General features: G+C 37.7%; 3 protein-coding genes and 1 pseudogene across 3 annotated transcripts; 1 reads left to right on the top strand and 3 right to left on the bottom strand.

Annotated features, from left to right (window-relative positions):
- The first annotated feature begins 1,768 nt into the window (after positions 1-1,768).
- Positions 1,769-11,557, top strand: LOC103982894 (uncharacterized; annotated as a pseudogene).
- Positions 11,558-11,622: 65 nt separating this feature from the next.
- On the bottom strand, positions 11,623-13,931 carry LOC135665895 (uncharacterized). Its single transcript, XM_065177428.1, has 2 exons — positions 13,569-13,931; positions 11,623-12,003 (listed from the first exon to the last, which is right to left on the bottom strand). The coding sequence occupies exons 1-2, from the start codon at positions 13,852-13,854 to the stop codon at positions 11,768-11,770; spliced, it is 522 nt and encodes a 173-aa protein (XP_065033500.1). The 5' UTR covers positions 13,855-13,931; the 3' UTR covers positions 11,623-11,767.
- Positions 13,932-16,367: 2,436 nt separating this feature from the next.
- Positions 16,368-18,581, bottom strand: LOC103982895 (scarecrow-like protein 23). The gene has a single exon (XM_009399962.3). The coding sequence runs from the start codon at positions 18,393-18,395 to the stop codon at positions 16,998-17,000; it is 1,398 nt and encodes a 465-aa protein (XP_009398237.2). The 5' UTR covers positions 18,396-18,581; the 3' UTR covers positions 16,368-16,997.
- Positions 18,582-19,278: 697 nt separating this feature from the next.
- LOC103982896 (uncharacterized) lies at positions 19,279-23,800 on the bottom strand. Its single transcript, XM_009399963.3, has 8 exons — positions 23,456-23,800; positions 22,956-23,090; positions 22,793-22,849; positions 22,484-22,576; positions 21,732-21,810; positions 21,414-21,538; positions 20,036-20,179; positions 19,279-19,812 (listed from the first exon to the last, which is right to left on the bottom strand). The coding sequence occupies exons 2-8, from the start codon at positions 23,079-23,081 to the stop codon at positions 19,573-19,575; spliced, it is 864 nt and encodes a 287-aa protein (XP_009398238.2). The 5' UTR covers positions 23,082-23,090; positions 23,456-23,800; the 3' UTR covers positions 19,279-19,572.
- Between the last annotated feature and the right edge of the window lie 157 nt (positions 23,801-23,957).

Here is a 23,957-nt window from a genome sequence, read left to right as displayed (position 1 = left end):
TTTTGGGGTATTTATTAAAAATATCTCATTTTATTTATTTTTTCTTAACAGTATATTTGATTTAAAAGTTTCCTTCAAAATTCATATAAAAGAATAAAGAAGTTGAAGAACATGTGGCTCCAAACTTTAAGGGGTGAGGGTGAGTTTAAAGTATTGAAGATGAAAGAGATGGAATCCATTTGGAACTACTTCACAAGTGTCTTAGTTATTGTCAATTGAAGAAATATTGAAACATTATAAGAAAACAAAATTATGGTGAAAATCTTAAGATCCTTGGTTATAAGATTCGATTATATTATGGTGACTATTGAAGAATAAAAAAGATCTTGAAATAATAACCATTGATGAACTTATGACTTATTTACAAGTTTATAAATAAAGAATACAAAAGAAGATAAAAGAAAAAATGGAGTAAGATCTTTAAGCAAGCTTTATCTCGAATACAAATATGAAAAAGTTAAAAGAGAAATGACCCAAAGAGGTTAGGGTTGTCGTCGTGGTAAAGGCTATGGTAGAGATCGAGACGAGCATAATAAAAAATTGATGATGGAAAATGCTCGAAAAGATGATGCGGAAAAGATCATTCTTCAATAGAAAGAACAAAGGTATGATAAATCCAAAGTTCGTTATTATATTTAAAATAAGATTGGTTATTATTCATCTAAATGTTGGTACCATGATTCTAACTAAGTTGATGAGGAGACTAATTATGATAAAAAGAATAAAAAAAGATGATTTCATCTTATTGCTAATACAAAAGGAAGGAGACACCTAGAGAAAGTAATTATATACGTGAGCATAAACATATGTTCATGGAGCCAGATTGAAGAGGTTTTTGGAGATTTCTCAAAAGTGAAAGTAAAGGGAAAATATAAAATCCTTATATAAGCTAAAAATAAAAATTATTATTTTATCTCTAATATGCCCAACATAAAGATAAATATGTTAAACTTAGGACAATATTTAGAGAAATGACATAAATAAATAAATAAATAAATAAATAAATAAATAAATAAATAAATAAATAAATATATATATATATATATATATATATATATATATATATATATATATATATATATATATATATATATATATATATATATATATATATATATATATGTACAATATAACTCCCATGCTAAGAAATGAAAGTATGAATATAATTGCTCGAGTGCAAATGACTAAAAAGTAGTTGTTCATATTGAACATAAAGCATGCTCGAATACTGAAAGATAGTTTTTGATGATAAATACTTGAATACTAGTTTGAAACATAGTTTTTAGATATGGCACTTAAGACATGGACATTTGTACTTTGGTGCACTCAAGTTTTTTTTTGTTAAAATTTTCTACATATTTTTTTACTAGTTAATAAATTATTACAATATTTTCACTTGACTCATTTAGAGTATTTTTCATTAATATTTATAATATTATTTTCTCCTTGGTTGTCATTGTTTATAGAACATTATGATGTCATATTTTTAGAGTATATTTAGATTATTTATAATATTTTTGATGAGATTTTATAATATCTTTATTTTGGTGATAAAAAATACTATAACAAGTCAATGTTTTATTTTTATTTAGATGATATTATTACTAATTATTATAAATAACTACTTGAATGATAGTATTATATATCAAATGGTTTTATGTTTTGATTTAATTTAGTTTATTTATAATATTTTTAGACTTTATAATTTTTTTATTGTGGTGATGATATTATAATAAGTAAAAAAAAATTAAATTAGAGATATTATTTGAAAAAAAAATAAAATCAGTATACCGAAAAATACTCAAATTATAAATATTTTCTAACGTAATCTAACCTTCCCAATTAATGTAAAAGCAACAAATACAATTTGGGACGTAAAGCCGTCTCGATTTCTTGCCCGGGAAGATGGCAGCCTCCCGCCGCTCCCCGTCTTCTTCCTGACCTTCGCATCTCTTCTCATCTTCTCTTCATGATCGCATCTGCGTTACTGCAGTTTTGACGCCAGTCGATAGCCTGGTTTCCTTCGGGGGGGTTGGTGATCACGGCAGAGCGGAGGGATCGCTCGGTCAAGATCATCGCCCCGGGGAAGATCACCCTAACCTCACGCCACCTTCCCGCGCCTCAGGGCGCTCCACCTCAAGCCTGTCGCTGGTCTTTTTCTACGCCTCACGCCATAGGCCCCCCGGATCTCGCCTCTTGTCTGTGGTAGGACCTTTCTCTCGTGACGCATAAATGGTTGTTTCGTCCTCTCTGACTCCGATGCCCTGGAGAGACTTGGTACTATTTATTCGAAATGCCACGATCACTGTTCTGATGTGAAGAAGTCGTTCGTCTCGTTCAACTCTGTTCTAAATCTGATGGGCATTTGGACGCGACATGCATACTCGATACGTCCCCCTTTGTTATGATCTTTCTTGCTCGAACAGTTTTGGGTCAGAATTCTGAATGTTGGTTAATCGGATGCCAATCCGCCTGATCTGACCCCAGATCACGTTAACAGTTGAACTGGGGACGGATCGGGGCCGATACAGTCTAAGTTTCTTGCAGTCCTATGAGCAGCCGTAGACTTAAGCCCGTCAACTTTTCTTTCAATTTTCTTGTAGTTTTTAAGAGATGAACATCATATATTTACTAATCAAACGATAAAAGGACGCGAGAATATGTATTTAGTGGAGGCCTGGTCTTTTAGAGACAAAGCTGCTTACTGAGTTTTTACATGGGCCTCTTATCAAAGAGGAACATCGCTTTTGCTAAAGCTAGAATGTGTGGATATATCCATTTAGAGAAGCTCAATTTGCTTAGAGCAAAACAACTTTAGTCTGCAATATTCAATTCTGTCATATTAAGATATATTTATTGCTCAAAAGTGCATCCTTTAGTTACTGTCAAGTGATTTTGTTGTTTCTGGTGTGTGGTATGACAAATTGAGTCTTTATGATTGCACCATGTGTCCTTAGTCTACTGATAGAATCTACATGAAATGCAGAAAATTGATTTCTAATGACAGGATTTGTATCTAGGAACCTGCAAAATGGCTGTGCTGACTAACTAAATGACAGTATGCTTCCTTGTTTGCAGGTCGTCATAGGCAGTGATCACGATCACTGTCTATGACCTGCACTAGCTTAACTTATGTATGAAGTTCCTTTACCATCTGCTACTAGCCCTCATCTTCGTCGAGCTGGTAGCAAGCCTATTTTTACAGACCAGGGTAAAAGAAAATCAATATCCAGCCATTTCCTTTGCTTTACTCAAGTTTCTGGACGTAATTTGATGTCCACGTCACAAACCTAACTTTCATTTTTCAGATTCCACTGAACCTGGAGTTGCCAATGACTTAGGCTTACTTTTTCCGACAAAGGTAAATGAGTTGAAGAGTCCCAGCATGGCAGCTTCTAGCGTTGCAATGATCCCATCACCAAATTTTTTTTTTTTCTGTATACTTGTTCCTTTTTCCTTTTTTTTATTCTTCATAGTATGAAGATGAGTTCCTTTAAAATGGTAATCTGATTTTTACAACAATATATTTATATTCTCATTTTTCTCTTATTTTAATTGAATAACTTAACTGTTCTTGATTTAGCTTGATCATTTTGAGATTGCTAAAACTATACAAACAATCAGAAAAAAAAAAAAAAAAAATCAGCAACCTTACCTGGTATGTTTGTGTCCTCCAGTTTTGTTCAATCCCCTAATTATTTTGAGATCTGAAGCTATCATAAAAATATGACCCAGCACTCAAAATCCTGACCCCATCTCACTTAAATATGGACTGTCCTAGACTGGTTTGTTTTAGAAGGGAATTAATTTCTAGGCACTGGTGTTTTGGCCATTTTGCTGATGTACCACCATTAAGGACCAATAGATACAGGCAATTTTTTCATATTAGATACTTGTTTTGAAGTGCTGTAGAAGTGAAGTTCATTAATTAAATTATATGTATACTAACTTAAGAACATTTTCAGGTTTTATTGTTTCTTATGTGGGGCATCAGCTGTTGTAAGGTTAGTTCTTAATCTTAATTGGACATATAGTATATTGGACAGGTATGCATAAGTGCCTAAGACAGATTTCAGGTATATAATTCACATATATTCTTTGCAGATAGGCTGGGACTCTGTAATGCAAATGAATACAGATAAACGACATCTGTTTCTTTATGAGGCATTTTTATATTTTAATCCACTTCTTCTTGTCGTGAGTATTGTCATGGTTGGGTAACTCATTTATTCCCAAACCTGATATTTTTTGATCCATTGTTCTCTGATCCCCTATTTGCTTTTTTGTTCTAATATTCTTAATTTAATATTACAGACATTGATGGTTTGGCTGTGGGGAGTAAATCTATGGGTTTTTCTCAATCTTCTGTTAACTATGCTAAAGTATTTGATCTTGACCACACTCATCTCACATATCGGGAGATATGGAAGGTATTACATGTTTCCTTCATCATTTCTTCATCATATGGCTCGTCTCATACTAATGGTCCTCCAAAAGCATATCATCTTCAAAGTATCAAAGTAACACCACTATTGGTATCTTCACTTTAAATGTTTTATGTAAAATTGTAACCACATGCTATCTCCTCTGTGACATGAGTGGGTATGCAATGCTTGCTAATATGTGCAAATAAATATGTCCATGCATGCCTGCTGGGATCATGTGGTCCATTCGGTAGCTATTAGTATATTTTCATTGTGAATATATTGGAAATTTGGATCCAGTTCTGTATACTCCATGTTACCAGTTAGCTCTGTAAAACCACCTCCTCTATATTAAGCTTTCCACATTCCATGGGGTGCATTTTTTGTTTTATTCATGCAATCATGCAATAGAGGCAAATCTCTTCATGTTCCAGAAGCAATCTGGGTCGACTTCGGATTAAAAATAGCTGAATATATGTTATCATTTCTGTGAAATCAACTGGAAAGGAGGCATATTTACTAGTTTTCATGGAAATATCAAGATGTGGAATAAACTGGTGCATAATATGGCATCTCCAATATATTTCATCAATAGTCAAAGCAGTATAATAGATGCCAAAACACTTTTCTGTCTCTGATTTAAATATCAGACCCCATCTTTGTGGAGGCTGATTTAAAGTACATGCTCTTCAGGTTATTTCTCTCTGGTTCCATATGCTTTTCTGATGTTGATGGACATTTTGCCTGCTGCTTGAGTTTGGTGCCGAGTTTTTAAAGAAAGTTTTCAACTGCCATGTGTTTCATTTCTGGTGATGCTAATTACCATGCTAACATCTCTAGCTCCGAACATCTCTCAATGTGACATTAATGGTACTCGGCAGTGATGTGACTGGGGGGTTGATCCCCCATATCTTGGACCCTTTTTTTTCGTTATGTTATAATGTTATTTCTATAATTCCTTTTATGCCAAATATCATTTTCCCACAAAGTACGTCATTTGTTTAGGATATTAAGTTTTACACTTATATAATCACCCTTGTTAGTGTTTTAGACACACATGTAATCTGGATAGTTGAGGATAGATGTAATTTTGATTTAAGAATAGATTTATTTGTTTGTTTGTTTTCTCGATTCATTTAGAGTCTGACATATTAGACTATGTAAGTAGCTAATGCTAACTGAATTCTTTATAATGTTTACAGTGTGCAACCTGGATGACCATCATAGTTCCTACTAGTATGGCAGCTTATCTCTATTTGTATTCACATGGTGAAGTATCACTAGCTGCATCTCAACCAGTATAATATCAGTCCCCCTCTAAATTATTTTTTAGTGCTTATGTTTTTACGTTGTAATGTGTATTACAAATATATGGTGTCTGATCTGTTTCCTTGTTCGTAATAATTTAAGGCGTACTTGCAAGTTGCACATAATGTTTACACCTATTGTTTCTAAAATTACAATAGAACATATATTGACCAAGTTTTAAAATTTTGATTATATCAATCAGTACAAACCAACATGTATTGGTCCAAGTCAGATGATAAAGTTAGTTTTTCCATACCTCCAGATGTTTTCCAACATCGATAAATGTGTTTCAGGTTGCATATTATGAAATGTAAAAGTTTTGAGCTATGCTGTTATGGCCATTAAATGTGTTTTTTGGTGCATTTCACTTACTTTGACAGATGTTCAAAATTTTCAGTGATCTAATTGATTAATATGATTGGGATCTACATTAATGTGTTCCTTTCCTTTTACTGAGAACATGTAATAGTTATATGCACTTCTCGTTTATGTAATTTATGCATCTTACAAGGAACTCAAGTGTTAATAACTTGTGTTTAATTTAAATTCCTCATTTTATGCTTGTAATTTTTGTCTAGTGAACAATCATGTGTGATGCATTCTGATTTTTCTTTTTTCATTGTAATGTTGTTGAATTGTTCTAAGCTTTTTGTTTGAACTGCAGGTTATTCTTTATGCTGCCATTCTAATGGTTCTCATATTCCCCTTTGAAATCTTTTACTTGCCATCCCGCTACTACTTGTTAAGGACTGTATGGCGCATAATACTCCCATTGCAGGCAAGTGTTAATTCTTATACTCTGAACCAACTTTATGCAGAGTTGACATGATAATTATAGCTACCCAACTTGCAAGAAAATTAGGCTTTATCCACATCGTCCATGAGACAGTTTTAACTCAGATCATCATATTTCATTGTTAGAAAGAGTTGAAGGTATAAGCATTTTGGTTAACTTTTTTTGTTTGCATGAATTTTGAAGCTTTGATTTCCAGTGTCCACAATTTGATGTTCTTTTACTATCGACTTCATGAATGGCCCAATTTGTCGAAGTTTGTCACATAATGATAACTGAGCATATTCTAAGTTTCTAGATTATGGCTGCACGTTGAGAGACACTTTGGATTCTTATACGTAATTTTCTTTAGATGTTTTCAAAATGTTTCAAAGATTTATTTTCACAAAATTAAGCTTTTATTTTCCATTCGAATGCAGGCAATCACATTTTCTGATTTCTTCTTGGCAGATATCATGACATCAATGTCAAAGGTATTTAATTTAATAGTTTTCGTCATTTAAATTAGTTATCATTTATCTGTTAAACAATTTCCTAGATAGAAGATTGTGTATGGTGCTTCTTTATGCTATGAATTGGTGTTGTATCACTTGTTCGAACCGAAAGAGAGAACCAACATGCTCTCCAAGTTTGCCGACTTGGATGTTTTGATTGTCACTATCATCTGTCAAGGATGCGAACGAAGATGTGATACCAGTTTCTGTAACCTAGTGGACCAGTATGGTACCCTGTTTGGTACCTGTATACTAGGCATTATACCACTTGTCTTAGTATAATTAAATAAGATAATTATATATAAAAATTGGCTGGCACATGTACTGGTATCGAGCTATATTTTGCAATTCCTTTACTTGATTGACCTGGTCAATATCACTCGTCTTTGGGTCTTGACCAGTTTTTTAATCCTTGTGATCTTTGTTCATGGGTCTATGAGTCAAACTTGTACTGTAATATTTTTCCATAGCTGTCATTTCCTCCGCAAGATCAAACCAATCAACAAGTTCATTCCATGCAGATATCCTCTACTAAATCTGATTATCATGTGATAATTCATAAAACTAAGGAGACGTGCATGCTTCAGTGTTTTGCCAAACATTAATTCTCCTGTTGTATCTTAAATTTTCACTACTGTAATTATTGGTTTCTTTCTAGGTATTCTCAGATTTGGAGCGGTCAGTTTGTCGGATGTTTAGCCGGCAGGTTAGTACAGAAGTATTAAATCGATCTCTTTTTTATATAACTTCCAAGACAAGTACTCGTCAAATGTTTGCAACATGCTTCTTCTATATTTTGCTAGATTTCACTTTCTTTAGCCAAAATTTTAATTTCTATAGAATTTTAAGTCCACCTCTCTGCACATACACCCCCTGAGACAAGCAATCACATTTTATTGGTTATCAAAGTTTTCAACATGATTTTCTTTATTGGCTTCTAGATTGTATGAACTTTTACATAGACTTGTCGTATCTGTTGATGGGCATTCTTCTTTAACATTTGAAGGAATTTGACTGATTGACTGTTTATTTGATTCCTTTGTTCGATAGTGACCTGAGTATCACATGTTGCAGTTTAGACAATACAATACACTACCACAGAAATTATACCCAGTGTGATTTATGTCGTGTTGTTGTCATTGAACATGTATAATTTGGATACGTACAGGTTATAGTACTTTGAGAAATGAATTAAATCATTATTAGCGATGTTCGTTAGGTTGAAGATTTTACAAGCTAAGTTTACCATCACCTAAATAATTTCAAAACTACAAATTGCAATTTAATCGCTTTCCACAATAAATGAAAAAGTGTAACAATGTGCTATGTGCTTAGGAAGCAATTTTAGTTGCTGCCTTATTGCTGCAATAATTAAGCTCTACTGATGTCTGCAACCACAAATTCTCTCTTTTCATCAATAACAGCCTTTATATGGATTCATCAATTTTCAGGTTGCAACAATAGCTTGGTTTGAAGCTGATTCTGTATGTGGCAGCCACTCTGTTGTAATTCCTGTAGTGCTTGTCTTTCCCTATGTGTGCCGTTTTTTCCAATGCTTACGACAGTACAAGGATATTAAAGAAAGAACATGTCTTTTTAATGGTAAAAGTATACATTTAATGCTTTAGCTTATTTTTTAGTAAGCTTTACCATTTCTATTTATGATGCAAACTGCAAGCTTATAGTTATTAGGTCAAAATAAAATATAATATTCTGATGCTTGATATGTATTATTTAGTTGCTCAAAGGGTTACAATGTCTTTGTATGATTAAATGATATTTTGATCCTGACCGCATATCTGTTCATGTTCTTTTTTTTTTTTTTCTTTTGATCCCTTTTTTTTTTTTACCTTTATGCATTCTGTTGTTATGCTTTATAATAACAAGTTCTAATAATTTAGCTAATGTGATAACCACTAATAACTGTTCCATGGCTCAGTGTTCTAGATTCATAGTTGTTTCATAATTCAATTACCAACTGCAAAAGATCGACTTGGGTAAATCAGATAGTAAAACTTAGATAAGTTATGGCTATATTTACCCATAAAGAACACACCTACCATACACGTTTCCCTTATTGTTCACTAAAATTTTAATTTTTGATATCATAATAACTTTTTAGGTCTGCATTGTGATGTGCAATGACAAGCATAACTAATGTCTTTTAAATCGGCAACAACAAAAGCATGTACATTTTTGTAAATGAAGTAAATTATAGAGTAATAATTCTACATGCAAATTCTTTTGAATATAGGAGATGAATGAAAAATGGTTGCCTTGAATGGTCAATGATAACTGAGAGTGTTTCATCTTTGGTTTGAGTTCTAACTCGGCATACTTTTCTAATTCTTCAGCTTTTTTCTGGGTATTCTGACTCGGGGGTAGCAAAGGTTTGTCCCAACTCCCAACTTATCCAAGATGTATTTCATTATTCTTTAGATGAAGTTATTTTCAAGAACTTGTGATCTAGTGCTTGAAGACACAGACCAAGATCAGCCTACACCTTATCCATGATCATATATTTTATTGACCAAGTTTTAGGCCCACAAGAGTCACACTAATGAACTGATCCAAACTCATGACAACCACCCTTCATCTCAAGATTCTCATTACCCTTAGCTTTACTAGATTTAATCGTTTTCTCCTTTTCTTACTTCTGAACAGTTGCTTTAAATGCTTGAATGTTTTGTCTTAATATACTGGATTATCTAGCCTCTTCTCACTTTTTTTTCTTAATTGCTCACATGATATCTTCTCTCGTTTCAGCTTTAAAATATTCAACTGCGGTTCCGTGATTTTTCTTTCGGCTCTTAAGTATCATGTTCTCCCACTCAGTTGGACTAATTTCTACCACCCTCTTTGGCTTATTTCTAGTGTCATAAACTCATTATATTCATTTTATTGGGATGTCACTCGAGACTGGGATCTGAGGTATGTGCCAGCTTTTCTGCATCTTCTGAAGCTTTTTTGAGCTACGATTAAAATTATTTTTTGTTGTATTGATCTATCTCTTCCCTTGCAGTGCATTCTCTCGTATTTTCAAGTTTAAAAATCCACATATCTGCACAAACCTTTTCTATGGGCGAATATGGGTATATACTTGGGAGTCTCTAACAATTCCTGACCACAATGTCATTGTTGCTAAGCCTATGTGTGCAATTGCAGGTCTATTATTGGGTGATAGGAAGCAACTTAATACTTAGGTGCACGTGGACTTACAAACTTTCAGCTCATCTTCGGCACAACCATTTGACAGTTTTTACGATTACTGCTTTGGAAATAATGCGGCGGTTTCAGTGGATCTTCTTTCGGGTCGAAAATGAGTGGAACAAGATGATGATGAGCAAGCCAAGCTTGGAACTATCCATTAATGAAATCCCAGAGGAGGAAGATAAGACTACTTGGATCTGCCAACCATAACGTGTAAACGATGGTGATTCGGCACTTGAGTGGCTATTTTCATGTCACCATTTATTCTTTCCCGGAGAATCTGATGGCCCTTCATACAACATAAATCAACAGGAACGAGGTATATGTTTTTTTTCTTGCAATATTCATTTACCCTACAGCTAATTTGTAATTGGCCATTATTTTTTGTAATTGCTAAGACACTAGAATTTAGTATTCGTCACATACATGCTAAAAAATTTAAAATTTTTAAAAGCTTATGTACGTGTTCTTATAATTAATCCATCATTAAATATCATTTAAATGTTAATAAAATGTCGATTTAATTTTTTTTTTTACCATATTATTTCTAAGCTTATTATTTCTAAACTTTGCAAAGGGGGGGGTAGATATGTTAAAATGCCTGTTTCTCCACCCACTACGGTTAAGAGGACAGGAAGGAACGTATGGGTCTACCGTGGACACGAACACGAATCAAAAAGCCGGCACGGGGATAGGACTGACAGGGAGAGTTGCAGTAATTTATCCATCTCTATCGAAGAAAGCTTTATGATGCCACCATCAGAATGATCCCATGTTCATCCACTGGTGATCATACATAAAAACATGATCAATATGGTGAAGTCCACCAAAATATTCGACTCTGTTCATTCTTCACATTTCTGTCAATCTAAAAGATCAAATCTAACCCTCAAAGGTCCAGTCATGTTGTCATAACCAGGACATGACATCACCCATAGACCTTAGTTTACGGACCATGATATCATCTAAAGCCAGTTAAAGTGTCAGAGTAGATTGCTGAATACACTGCATCTCAATAATGAAAACAAACGAGTATGCATCAAACTCCTAATTAATTACCTGCAAATTACAAAAGAATATTTTGACTACAACATGGACCAATTATTAGCGACCACAACAAACATACTCTCTTCTTTCCTCTACAAATGTCAGAAGAAGAGATAGGAAAACAAAAATAGGAGTGTGATCATCTATTCTCAAAACCAATAACCTCTAACAGATGGAAGGCATACACTAAAAGAGAACATTGGACTTTTAGTCATCTTCTAAGTAAATTGCAATGGACTTTGTAGATTATGTTAAGTGTTTTTATACAATAAACTTTACTCCATGATGCATCTAAAGAAAAGCAACCATCAGTGTATCGACCATTCAAATCAGAGACCAAAGAGCCTCAAGAAAAAGGCAGCAATTCGAGACATCAATAGAACATGGAATCCATGTCAAAACAGTCTCAGTGAGGAAATTCATGTGGTATTGGTAAGACTATAATCTTATTGATATGATGCATACTTGCTAGATGATAATGTAACTCACCTTTAGTCCACTAGCTTCGGCACAAGCTGCTCTGTGGGTTCACTTAGAGGTACTCTTTCTATTTTTGAAACTTGCTCGTTTCCATCGACAGATGGTTTTATGAACACATTGAACAAGATGTTGTTCAGAACCGTAAGTAGGACAAGTGCAACGGCAGTATATGCAAGATAAGATCCTGACACTTCTGGCATATCATCAGTCCTCTTGCCGGTTATCAGATCTCTGTCTAGAATAGGCTCTGCAATTTCATTTACGTAAATTGTTGTTAAAGGTGAATAAGAAATTGAAATATGTTATAATACCACTAACATGTAGTGCATGAAATTGTAATCCAGGAAACTAAATGTAACCGAACACCTAATTGGCTATATTGGAATTTCATTATTAGTTCCACATCGTATCCTGTCATAGAAGTGGATCGTACAAAAGGGAAACACTTACTATTTGCATCACCTTATTTTAGATGGTTCTATTTCTTCTAACAAAACAATCATTCCATTAAATATGACATGGTAGAATCATGACTTGTAGCATATGGTACTTCAAAATAATTTCTTTGCAAGTATAGACTTCCACCCAAATCCTTATTTTTTGTGTCCTCACGAATATAGAGTCTATAAACAATAACAACAATTAGAAAAAGTTGTTATCAACAATTTAACGACAACTACATGAACCCTATTCACCATTGAACACTAATAACAGCAGCGTCATGCAACAATTCCCCTCATACCTCTCTTATCATTTGTAATTGGATTCTCTTCGGTCTTCTTCTTCCCCTCTCAGCACCTTTGTTTTCAATTTATTCACCTCATGCCATTGGTGCATTTATAATTTTCAAATGATCTTAGACTATATCCCCTTATTTCGGCAGTGACCAGTCTAACTAATTTCTGATGACCAATGATAATGAAACAATTAGGGATATGCAATTAGGCGATCGAGAAAATATATCAAGATCTTCCATAATCATTTAGATACAATCGAACTACATTCATTTATGATGAATGCATTTCAGATAGTTGAGCGATCCCTTAGCTTCTATATCCTATCTTTATCATTTTGGCATTTATAATATGCAATCAACTCTATATGCAATTTAGGCCTTGACTTCCTTAAATAGTTTTGCCATTCCATGTCTCCTAAAGAAATCCTCTTGTTATTATCTCAAGATGCAGAAGTAGCAACTGAAATCAGAACCCACTAGTTTGTACTACTATGAGAAATTCAGCCTCCTGAAGAGATCAGATCCTGTCATGTATTGATAGCTTGCACTTATTTTCAGCCATTCAATTTATATCCATATTGATTTAAGATTTTCCTTAAAAAATGCATTCATCTCATCTGTGTTGCTTTCCAGGACAAACAAAATGAATACATTCATCTCTCTCCCTTCCTCCCTCCTTCCTTTCTTATCCTTCAATCTCTTTCATTATTCTCCTTTTAAATTTCTTTCTTTGTTTCCTTATCACTGTTGTTATAGAATTTGCTGCACAATTCAACCATGCAAAATCAATTTCAAGATTAACAGTCAACAAGCTTATCGTTAATTCCTTATACACAAATTGATATGTCTCATTCACAGAGATTTTCATCTCCTTCTGCAGCTTTTGGAGACATACCCAATGCCCCCTTTCTCTGGTCTTACTACTACACAAGAACAAAGGTGAACATCGCAATTGACCAAAAAACATGATATAATTCATCCAAAACCACAGATTACTCCATGCAATTTGAAGCGTTAAAGCAATGAAACAGCGAATGGAAACTACAAATATGACCTAGAGAAATTAGGAGGCGTACCTAAAGGAGGAGGAGAGGGCCGCTTCTTCTTCGGGAGGGCTTCCTGCTGCGCGAGGGACTCGAGCTGCTGGTCGAGCCGCTGCAATGCTTCCCGGGCCTTGCTGGGGTCGACCTCGAACCGGGTTTCTTCCCCACCCATGGCGCTAATTGCAGTGAACAGCCGCCTGTGAGCCCTCCTCCGAGCAGGGCCAGGAGCTCCGACGATGTTGAAGCTAAAGGCGGCATTCAGAGGCGAGGCGAGGAGAGCGGCTCTGTGGTGGACGAGCTGAGGCGGCGACGGAGACATGAGAGCCGATCGCCCACGCCTGGCAGCGAATGCACTGCGTTCGTCGAACACTTGGTGGGGGAGTAACGGACATTAATTCACATAATATGCACGAAATTACGAAAAGGAAAAAAGAAATATATGCTCTAATTTCAACAAAAAATAAATAAATTCACATAATTAATATTTTCTCTAAAATTAAATTAATAATTACATATTCGTCATCTTAGAAAAATTCTCAAATGAAATTAATAATCATAATATAAGATAATTTGGATTAAATCATATCAAGTCTAAAATCGTGTTGGACCTTTGAAATTTATATTCAGCCTATTTATATTTCTTGAAGAAAAAGGTCCTAAAAGCTCTCAACATATTTTTTTTTTCCTTATCACACTATTTAAGACCCTAAAATGCAAAGCACTCATTTCATAATTTTCAAAAGTAAATTTCTTCAAACCAAAGATTTTGCAAATTTACAAAATATTGTTCATCAAATTTTGTTTATAAATCTATGTCGAGCTCAATATAATTTTACCATCGTAAAATAAATAGATTATTTTCATAACTCAAACTATGATCATCTAACTCAAAAAAGATCTCAATATAAAAATGATGAGTTCTTGAATAGAGTATCCATCTTGATTAGCTTTGTGATAAAAAAAATAATCTTTTTAATCTTCAAAAATAATTTCTTCAAACAAAATTTTTATAAATATAAAATCCTTCCAAGACCTAAATATTATTTTCTAAAATTATCAATTAAATATTTTTAAATAAATGTATGTCTTTCTCAGCGTAATTTTGCCATTGTAAAATAGATAGATTATTTTCATGACTCAAATTATGATATATTTGACCTCCAAAAGCACAAAAGAGAAGAGTCTTTAATTGAAGTGCCTATTTTGATTGGTTTTGTGGAAAAAGCATATCGTCTTGTGTGTTTATTTTCAATTTTTTTTATGATTTTGTTTATGTAAATGTAATGAGTGGGGTTTATAGATAATGTCTCCTTTATACCCATAAAAGTAAATATCCACTTGTAAAAAGAGTTTTTACTTGATACTTTGCAATGTTCTTATAATGAACTATGCATCTTATGTACCACCACAAGAATCATGTGGTTTGTGATAAGGAAAGCCTATCTATCTATTCACCATTCACACAAAATGCATTAAAAATAAAAGTAAAATAAAAGAGAAAGAAAGTTTTTGTTCCTCAATTTTTCTTACTTAGTAGTTATTGGCCCATCCTCCAATTTATCGTAGTTTAATTTTATTGGAGAGAGTTCATCTTTTTTTTTCATTCTTGAATTAATCTTCGTTAGAAATGTTTCTCATGTCTTATATATATATATATATATATATATATATATATATATATATACTTGAAATAGAAAATAATTAGGTATTTAATTCGATATGCATATGATCTAATCAAATCACGAGTCGAGTCGAGTCGAGGTGAACCCCATCCACTACCATATCGCACGCGAAGAGGAACCCGACCTATGGGTCCCCCAGATCGAGGGACCCAGACGAGAGGGTGAAAAGTCGTAGGGGAGGGATCGTGGGTACGCGTACAAGGAGTCGTATTCATTCCAATGACACCTACATCATGATGGTTGCTGATTGGGGCTGCGCTGGGACCGGTCTCGGGCCCAGCATCGGATCCAATAGGGAAAAGCCGTGTCGTGGTTCCTGGCGGGGCGCGGTTGGTTCAAACTGGTCTGGCTCTCATCGACGACTGAATGATTGGGCTGCGTAGGTGTTCGACGATATGACGCAGCACATGGCGGGAGACACGGCGAGAGGACGACACCGCGGCCGCAGGTCGCAGATGGAGACGTCCGCTCAACTTGTGCTGCTGACATTGCGGTCGAGATTGACTCACCCATTCACTCTCTCACTCACCGTGTGATTTCATGCAACACGCATCTCACTCACCAAGTAATTCTATCTTTCATCCGAACTATTTGCTACGAATAGTTCGACAAATTCTGAGATTTTTCTTAAATAACTTTTCTTTTTTTTTTCGACATCGTCGTAACCATAGTTATCGGAATCGGATTGAACATCAATCTCGTAAAATATGAAGTCACTAATTAATTTATTGAATCACCATACCACGTCGAATGATCAAACAATAAGTTTAATATTTTAAAAAAAAATATATTATATTAAAAATATATAATAGTATAATTGGAGTATATGAGTTCCAAAAAATACATAGATTTTATATTTTCTAAATATGTAAATTTTAAAAAGCATATAATAGATATCTGACGGATTTGATGAACCCTTGGTTTTTATATTCCTTGATGAATCAATATAAAATATAGTATAATTTTTTTATTTTTTTTATAATAAAAAAATAAAATATCTTAGGTTGGAATTAAACTCTAAAACTTCTTGTAATTCTTCCGTAAGATAGTATAGTTAAAGACAAGAATAATGGACATACCTTATTTGGGAACGTCAGAGTATCTGGAAATGTTCGAGAGAGAGAGAGAACTCAAAGAGAAGGAGGAGGCGGAGGAGGAAAAGATGCAGCGCAATAAGTGTTACAGAGCTGAGAAGAAATGTCTGTCCGCACTTAATGCGGTATTGTATTTTTCGCACTCCGATGTTTCTTCTCAGACTGTCTCCGGGCATTCGTATAAGCTTACGCCAACAATGTCCACAGTGGATCCCATTGCAGATTCCCGTGTCCAGTGATTGCTGCAACAGTCATCGCCAGAGAGTGCCAGTGGCCTTGCCAGTTTCCAGCCATGATTGGGCCATCTCAGGACAAAGCCATGTTGCTATTCCTTTCAACCCTTCTTTTGTGTACCTCTCTGTGAGTCTTGTCGTGGCACTCCAGAATAATGCATGTCCTGTTCCCATTCCTATCTCCGCAGCTGCCACCGCCGCAGGAGGATGAAGAAGGAAGGAAGCACATCTCCTTAGACTCACTTCTCCAGTGAACGAACTTGCAGGCTGCTGCAGCATCCACATTCCACTGTACATATTCCACGGCCAGAACGATGAAATGGCAGATCCCAGAGGCGATCTGCCATTATTGCCAACTCCACCCTCACTCATCATCAAGAAGCTTCACCCTTCCCACATCCTAATATAAAGAGGAACAACATGGTGACTGTTAGACGAGAGAAGCTCACAGTCCTATGAAATGTGAGGGATCCTGTCGGCTTCCACGTCGTGGTCGTCGGCGGCAGGTTGCCAAGCAGATGCGGTGAGCAAGGACAAGTCCTTCCAGCCCAGCTTCAAGCATCCGTGCTCCTCCACGAGAGTGTATCCCTTCCATGGAAACATGCCCAGCAGCAGGTTGGCCTGCGCCGCCGGGCTGCCTGCCAGCGACACCCGACGGAACCCCGCTTTGCTGAGCTCCTCCCCCCACCTCTCCACCTTCACCTCCCCCGTCCGCTTCGGGCCGCCCACGGCCACGATGTTTTTGATCTCGGCGGCTAGTAGCTGCCGCTCGACGGCGTGGCGCTCCTCGCTGTCGGCGCCGGCGCCGTCGCCGAGAGCGTCGAAGAGCGCGGAGTAGTAGTGCAGCGCCTCGACGAAGCGGCCCAGAAAGCCGCCCGCGTGGCTGAGGTCCTGCTCAACGATGGTGATCAGCTTGGGGCGGAGCGCCTGGAGCAGGCGCACCGTTCCGGCGTCGGAGCCGGTGACGTCGTAGAGGCAGTGGTGCATCCAGTGGACGACGGTGGCCTCGCGAGGGTGGTGCGGGGCGAGAAGGGGGGCCGGGTCGGCGAGGTGCCCGATCTTGCCCTCCAAGGGGTGGAACTCGAAGGGGAGGCCGAGCGCCTCCGCGAAGTCGGAGAGGCGGCGGCCGGTGGCCTCGAGTAGCTCGATGGAGGAACCGACGCCGGTGAGGCGGAGGGAGCGGAGCTTGGCGGGGCGGGAGGCGAGTATGTGGAAGAGGCCCGGCCATTGGAGGCCCTGCATGATGTCGAGGTCCACGACATGGACGCAGTCCTCGCCGTCGAGGGCCTCGAAGATGGCCTGGTTGGCGGTGAAGTGGGAGAACTTGACGAGGGGGGAGATGGCGTTGTAGGAGTTGAAGGCGTGCGAGATGCGTCGCTGGGTGGCGGCCACGGCAGCAAGCGGAGAGTAAGCGCCCAGGAAGGAGCTCACGATGCGGGCGCGCAGTGCGTCAGCGAAGTAGGCCGCGACGCGCTCGGGGGAGGAGCCGAAGGGGGACGCCAGCTCCGAGATCTCCGGGAGCAGGTCCCGGGCCTCCGCGAGTTGGTCCGCGGCCACCGCCTCAGCGCAGCGGAGAAGGAGGCCGAGTAGCCGGAGGCCCCGCGACTCAGCTCCCCGGACCTCCGCCTCCACGTGCTCCTCCTCGGCCACGACGATCTCCATCTCAGGCTGGTGTTGGTTGCGCTTCTTGCGAGCGCGGTCCTCGTCCTCGACGTCACCGCACCCAGGGGTCGCGTGGCCGGGAGCTGCGGTGGAGCCGCCAGCAGAGGAGGAGGAAGGGTCGCGTTCGGGGCGCTTGGGTCTCATGGCGTTGGCCTTGATGGAGGGCCGACGCTGCACGCTCCGAAGCATCACGAGAGCCAAATCTTATATGGAACGGAAAGCAATTGGACGAAGAAGCAAAAGAGATGGCAGGAGGAGGATCTCTTCGATGTAGAGGAGGAGGGGGAGGAGGAAGAAGAGGAAGGAGATGGTGTTGTTATGGCGTCAAATCGGTGTAAGCGTCAGCTAGCGGCCGCCCGGGCTGTCGCCGTCCTTTTTGTTGGGTTTATCTGCGTCCCGTAGTTGTTTCTTTCCCCCATTATTATATCTGTTTTCGCTTTCATTTCATCAAACGACTTAAGGCCAGTTGGAGTCGCATCTTTGGATCTCGACTGGATGCTCCATCCCATGTCTCGACCGAGTGGCCAACCAGCGAAAACACAAGTCCGAAGTTAACTCGCCACGGTGGGTCCAGTGGGGCCCACCTGCGATCGACCAATGAGCATCCGACGTTATGCGTTTGGTCACTCCCGGGTCGTTGCAAGGGGGGGGAGAGAGAGAGAGTAGCAGCGGCTGCTGCACTTGTGAGGCTGCAATTGCTGGCTTGAGTACAGCCTCACACAGACGAGATGGATTGTGAGATGAAAGGATGAGAAGGGGGGAGGAGGGGATGGTGAGTGAGTGAGAGCTTATGATGTATCTTGACAAGGTTAAGCACAAAATGGCACCGAAGTGGGCCCACCGAAGAAGAGCCAGGTTGGCCATTGTAACCATTGGCTGAGCCTCCCACCTCACCTCATGATTACGTGAAATATCTAATTATTTATGCATGTCTCTATTTATTTATTTCGAGTCAACGTTTGATTTCATCCACATTCATATTTCATTGCTGTTGTGTTGTCCTGACATCACATCACTGATTTCATACACAATTTCCAAAGATATGTACAGTTATTTCGAAGCAAACACCATATGAGAGTTATCAAAGCGATTCTTCTTGCTTCTAGTTAAAAATGGTATTCAAGCAAAATCTCCACACAACATCACTTGATGGGGATGGCAACAGCTTACGGTCTCAAATTAGGAACCATTTTGCAGCAAGGTTACGAGAGTCGGGGCAGGAATCTTAAGGAGTAAATAGCTTTGATAACATGACAGAAGTTGCATCTGCCCCCAACATTTCCACTGACACTCAGAAAATTGATCTGCCAGAAGGAAAGTGACCAAACATTTGTTAGGCTCTCTTCTGTTGGGAGGAGAAAGCAAATTACTGGTCCTCAGCGGATGCTTCTGCAGCAGCAATCTCTGAATCCAGTAACGACATCAGCTGCTCCCCGACATGCTTTGCTACCGATATCATGTCAAGAATAACACTGGGGTCTAAGCCTGCACCCCCTCGTTTCGTCAACCCACAGATGTGGCCATGCCGATTCACGGAAATAGACACCGCAGAGCTCATTTGAGACTCCTCTTCCGAGGTTGCATCTACAATGTAGTGCCTGCTGACCTGACAAAACATTGACTGTTATATATATGACCAATGCAACATGAACCACTAGTTTTGACATAGTAGCTTGCAAGCAATTTGTTGCATGTTTGACGGTTGGTAGCCAGGTTATTTAAGTCCATACATGTGGATCCAGGCAACAAGGATGTTGTTTTCTTAATTGTAAAAATGAAAGACGAAATCAGTGCACTAGAGTGGTAACCATAGCAACAATTTCTCTTACCTTAGTTAAAGTCACTATGACGGGTACTCCACTAGTGTCAAACTGCAAGAACTCTTCATCACTGACGTCGACGTCTGGTTGGTCATTAGGTGAAGCTCCAAGATTGACGGTGACCTTTGGAATGCCTGTATTGCTCAAAGCTACCTGGCAAGAAAGTATACACTGAGAATTGCTGCTCCATGAAACTTTCGAGAAGACATCAATAACTTTGCACCATTTTATAGTTTAGATCAAAGGATCTTATTTAGTTCATTGTTAATTAGACAGCAAGCTTTGGCATAATCAAAAGATTGTTTCTTTGCAACTTGGGTCACTAAAATTCGAACCACAGAAACAGTCCCTCTGCTTATAAAGGTAAGGCCATTCAAGTTGATTCTCCGTAGACCTTGTATTAGCAGAAGCCTTGTAAAGTGGGGTTCGTAATTTTACGTATTGGATCATCACCACCAAAATTAAATATCATCTTTCATACTCATTTAGTGGGCAACAATGATCCGTAGCTTAAGATAACAATAAACAGAGTTCACAACGAGGTGAAGCACATAAAGTCAGCCGGAAATCATTTAATGAATATACAGTTTAAAGCCACTTTGTGATTGTGAGATCATTCCATTCTAAACTCATTACTACTCTCTTTTATGCAAAATTTTGTATGTTGTTGAGACTAGTAGATTCCTGATTTCTGAGCTCAAACTAAATTAGAATGGTTAGCAACATGAACTTGTAAGAATTGAAGTAATTAACTACTGAGATTCTTGTCATTTAAAACCAACAAAACATGTAATGACAAAATAGTTAGGTTTTTTTAACAAAACAGTTAGTTACTGTATTCTTTAAAAAGTTGAGAGATAACTAATACGAAATGCACAAAATCAACTTCCTTAACACTTCAAAACGAACTTTGGTCTTAAAAAGATATTGGAGATAAAGCATTTCATGTATAATAAATTGAAGTGTATACATAAAATGAATGCTTTGCTTGAGATCAGCAGGAGTTTATCTTCAGCCTCTTGAAAAAATCCTTTTCTTCAGTAAGAGTACAAGTCTATTAAAGAGTTCTGTCACTCTTTTAATGCACTATTGAGAAAATAGGAAAGGATAGAATAATGCTCAGAGAGTAGTAAGTTAATAGACTGAGTCTTCAGAGAAAGCAATGACTACAAGTAGGCATAAACAAAATCCTAGAAGCCACAGAAATATATTTATGCTTCCCAATTAGTCACATAAGAAAATCAGCACAATGTATGACTTTGTCATGCAATCAGAAAACTCCTATCTCTTGAGATTAGATAACAAATTAATTTGTTAGCACAAACAAAATGTTAGTAGTCACAGAAAGATACATGGTGCTGACTTTTCTTCTACCAAGAACAATTACCTTGATAGCAGCAGCCAATGCATCAAGTAGGTTTCCATCTGAACTCACAACAAGTCCATCAATGTACAAATCCCAGCATACCTTGCCCTCAACAATGACTAGTGATGAGAGGTCAATTCCAGCCCCTGACATACACTTCCGAAACATCAGCAGCAAAAAGAAAGCCAACGACATGATCTTCTCATTTTTCATAAAAGTTTTCTAGTGTATCTTGAATGCACTTGATTGTGGGGATTTTAATAGCTAATGAGAGAGGTTCTGAAAAGTTGGGAATCAAGTTATGATAATCAATATTCAACATTTTTAGAGTATGAATACCTGCTCCACTCCTTCCACCTAGTAGGCATCTCTGGAGAGCAAATGAGAGCTCTGTAGACAGTTCTTCACCTCCCCTTCCCTGAATATTTTCAATAAACAGGTTGACATCAGAGCTTCTAACACAAATAAATTTATGACAATAATAAATTTTCAACTCAGGAGTTGAAATCTTATATTTGTTCCAAATGGCTACATTTACTTCTCGTATAAGGAAAACTTAATGTTTTAAAATTTAGATGAATTCAATGTCTTCCATTTAGTGCAGCTTAATGCAAGTATAGACAGACACTTGATCATCTGTTAGTTTCAAATATAAACTTTAAAAGTTGCTCTATTTTTTGTTATGAGTTTAGGGCACACAAGTGTTCAAATATAAACATTATCCGTCTGTCCAAACATATTCAATTTATTTATCAAGTTTCCATTAAGTCATCTAATCATTCGCTGCTTTTCTCTGACAAAATTCTCTCCTTCGAACCTACACTCGGTATATAGCTTCTCTCTTCTTTTTTTCCCCAAATGACTGCACTTACTTCATTAAGAGCTTCCATCTATCTCATTTGGTATGCATCCATTATCATTTTGGTGTCTTGCGAAACATGTCATGTAATTGTACTAAAAGCCTAATGCAAAACTGCATTCTATTTTGCCAGTTATTTTGTAAGTAGTTTTCTTGTCACAGACATACATTTTCTAGGAGGTAATTTGCACAAAAGAACATATTTGACATTATATAAAAAAAACCTACAAACCTCAAACATGGGTGCTGCTGTTGGGCTGCAGTCAATGAAAATGGCAACTTTCCCTTTGTCGGGTTGAAGAGGGTGTGGCTTCCCTAATTCTGCCTGCATCAACCAAGAGAGAAAAATAGATGCACAAGTAGTGCACAAATTCACAAAAGATAACCTACTATAAGAATAGGATGCCATGATTGATTATCTCAAGAAATCTTAACCTATTAGTTCTGAGATTTTGATCTAGGAAAGGGAGAAAACAAACTTCAGGCTCCTACTCTTAACACAGTACTTTAAAGTTAACTATGGGATAAGCAGATAATGCACCTTGATGCTTACAATCACATCGGTTGCACCCAATCTAACTCGAGCAGAACCATTTGCCTGCAGAATTTGACATTAAATATGAGATTAAAATATTCCTTACTAAACGGAAGGAACAAAAGGAATAAAAAATGATACTTATTCAAACAAAACAGCAACTTTTCACCTGAGGAATGACCCCTGTTTCAACAGATATGGGCCGGTAGTGGAGTCTTTGGCGGCCATCGGTGCGGAGATCCTGTGCAATCCCGCCCCGTATGAAGCGCTTCTCTCCCTCCGACAGCCCCACCATTCTCTTCCCCTACAAAGAATAATTAGAAGAAAAAGTGTGAAAGCATTAATCATATAAAAAGAATAACGAGAAACTACAATGTATAGAATTCTCTATCACTACTCTCGCAAATAAAGTAAATTCCAGAGTTAAACTAATCTAAAAGATCAAATCAACTTTGTATAGATCAGATAAAGAACTGTGGCAGGAATCGAAAATAACTAAGATATAAACAATTTACACAAGATTTTATGCTTTCTTTCCATGTCGCATTTAAATGAAATTAGTCGATTGGAGAAATATTAAGAATGTAGGTTACTGTCTGTACTTGCTGTTTACTCTTGTATAACGAGCTTACTCGACTACTATTACACAGGTGATTGCAAACTGGTTACCTATAACAGTGGCAGAGCCGACCAATGCTTGGCGGTGGCTGAGGGAGATCCGAAGTCGGGAAAGTGGCGACGAGCAGTATGCGGCAGGTCTCCACCCCAACCGTCGCAAAGAGGAAACCAAACCACAGTGGCCGCTTCGAGGCAGCGGTGGAGCAACACGTTGTCGCGAATACGTCGGAGCGGCAGATGGCTGAGCAGCGAGGAACCAAAGGGTGAGAGAGCGGAGGGTATGCCTCGTCGGTGCGAGGAAAGTGAACACTTCGTCGGGGCAGGGCAGCAGAGACGAGTGAAGGGGCGGCCAGGAAGAGGAGAAAGGAAAGAACGACGAGGGCTTGCGGGAGGGTTTCTGAGAGACTTTGTCCTTCCCTAAGCTTGATTTAAATGACTTATTTACCCTCAACATTTTGCCCATTAAAATTATATTTATATTTTTTTTAAAAAAATATTTTATTATTTTTAAATCTTTCCTTCATTAAAATTTTTATTTTATTATTTTTTAAAT

The sequence above is a fragment of the Musa acuminata genome, chromosome BXJ1-4, assembly GCF_036884655.1.
Source record: "Musa acuminata AAA Group cultivar baxijiao chromosome BXJ1-4, Cavendish_Baxijiao_AAA, whole genome shotgun sequence".
Classification (NCBI taxonomy): domain Eukaryota; kingdom Viridiplantae; phylum Streptophyta; class Magnoliopsida; order Zingiberales; family Musaceae; genus Musa; species Musa acuminata.
This window is presented reverse-complemented; position numbering and strand designations above follow the sequence as displayed.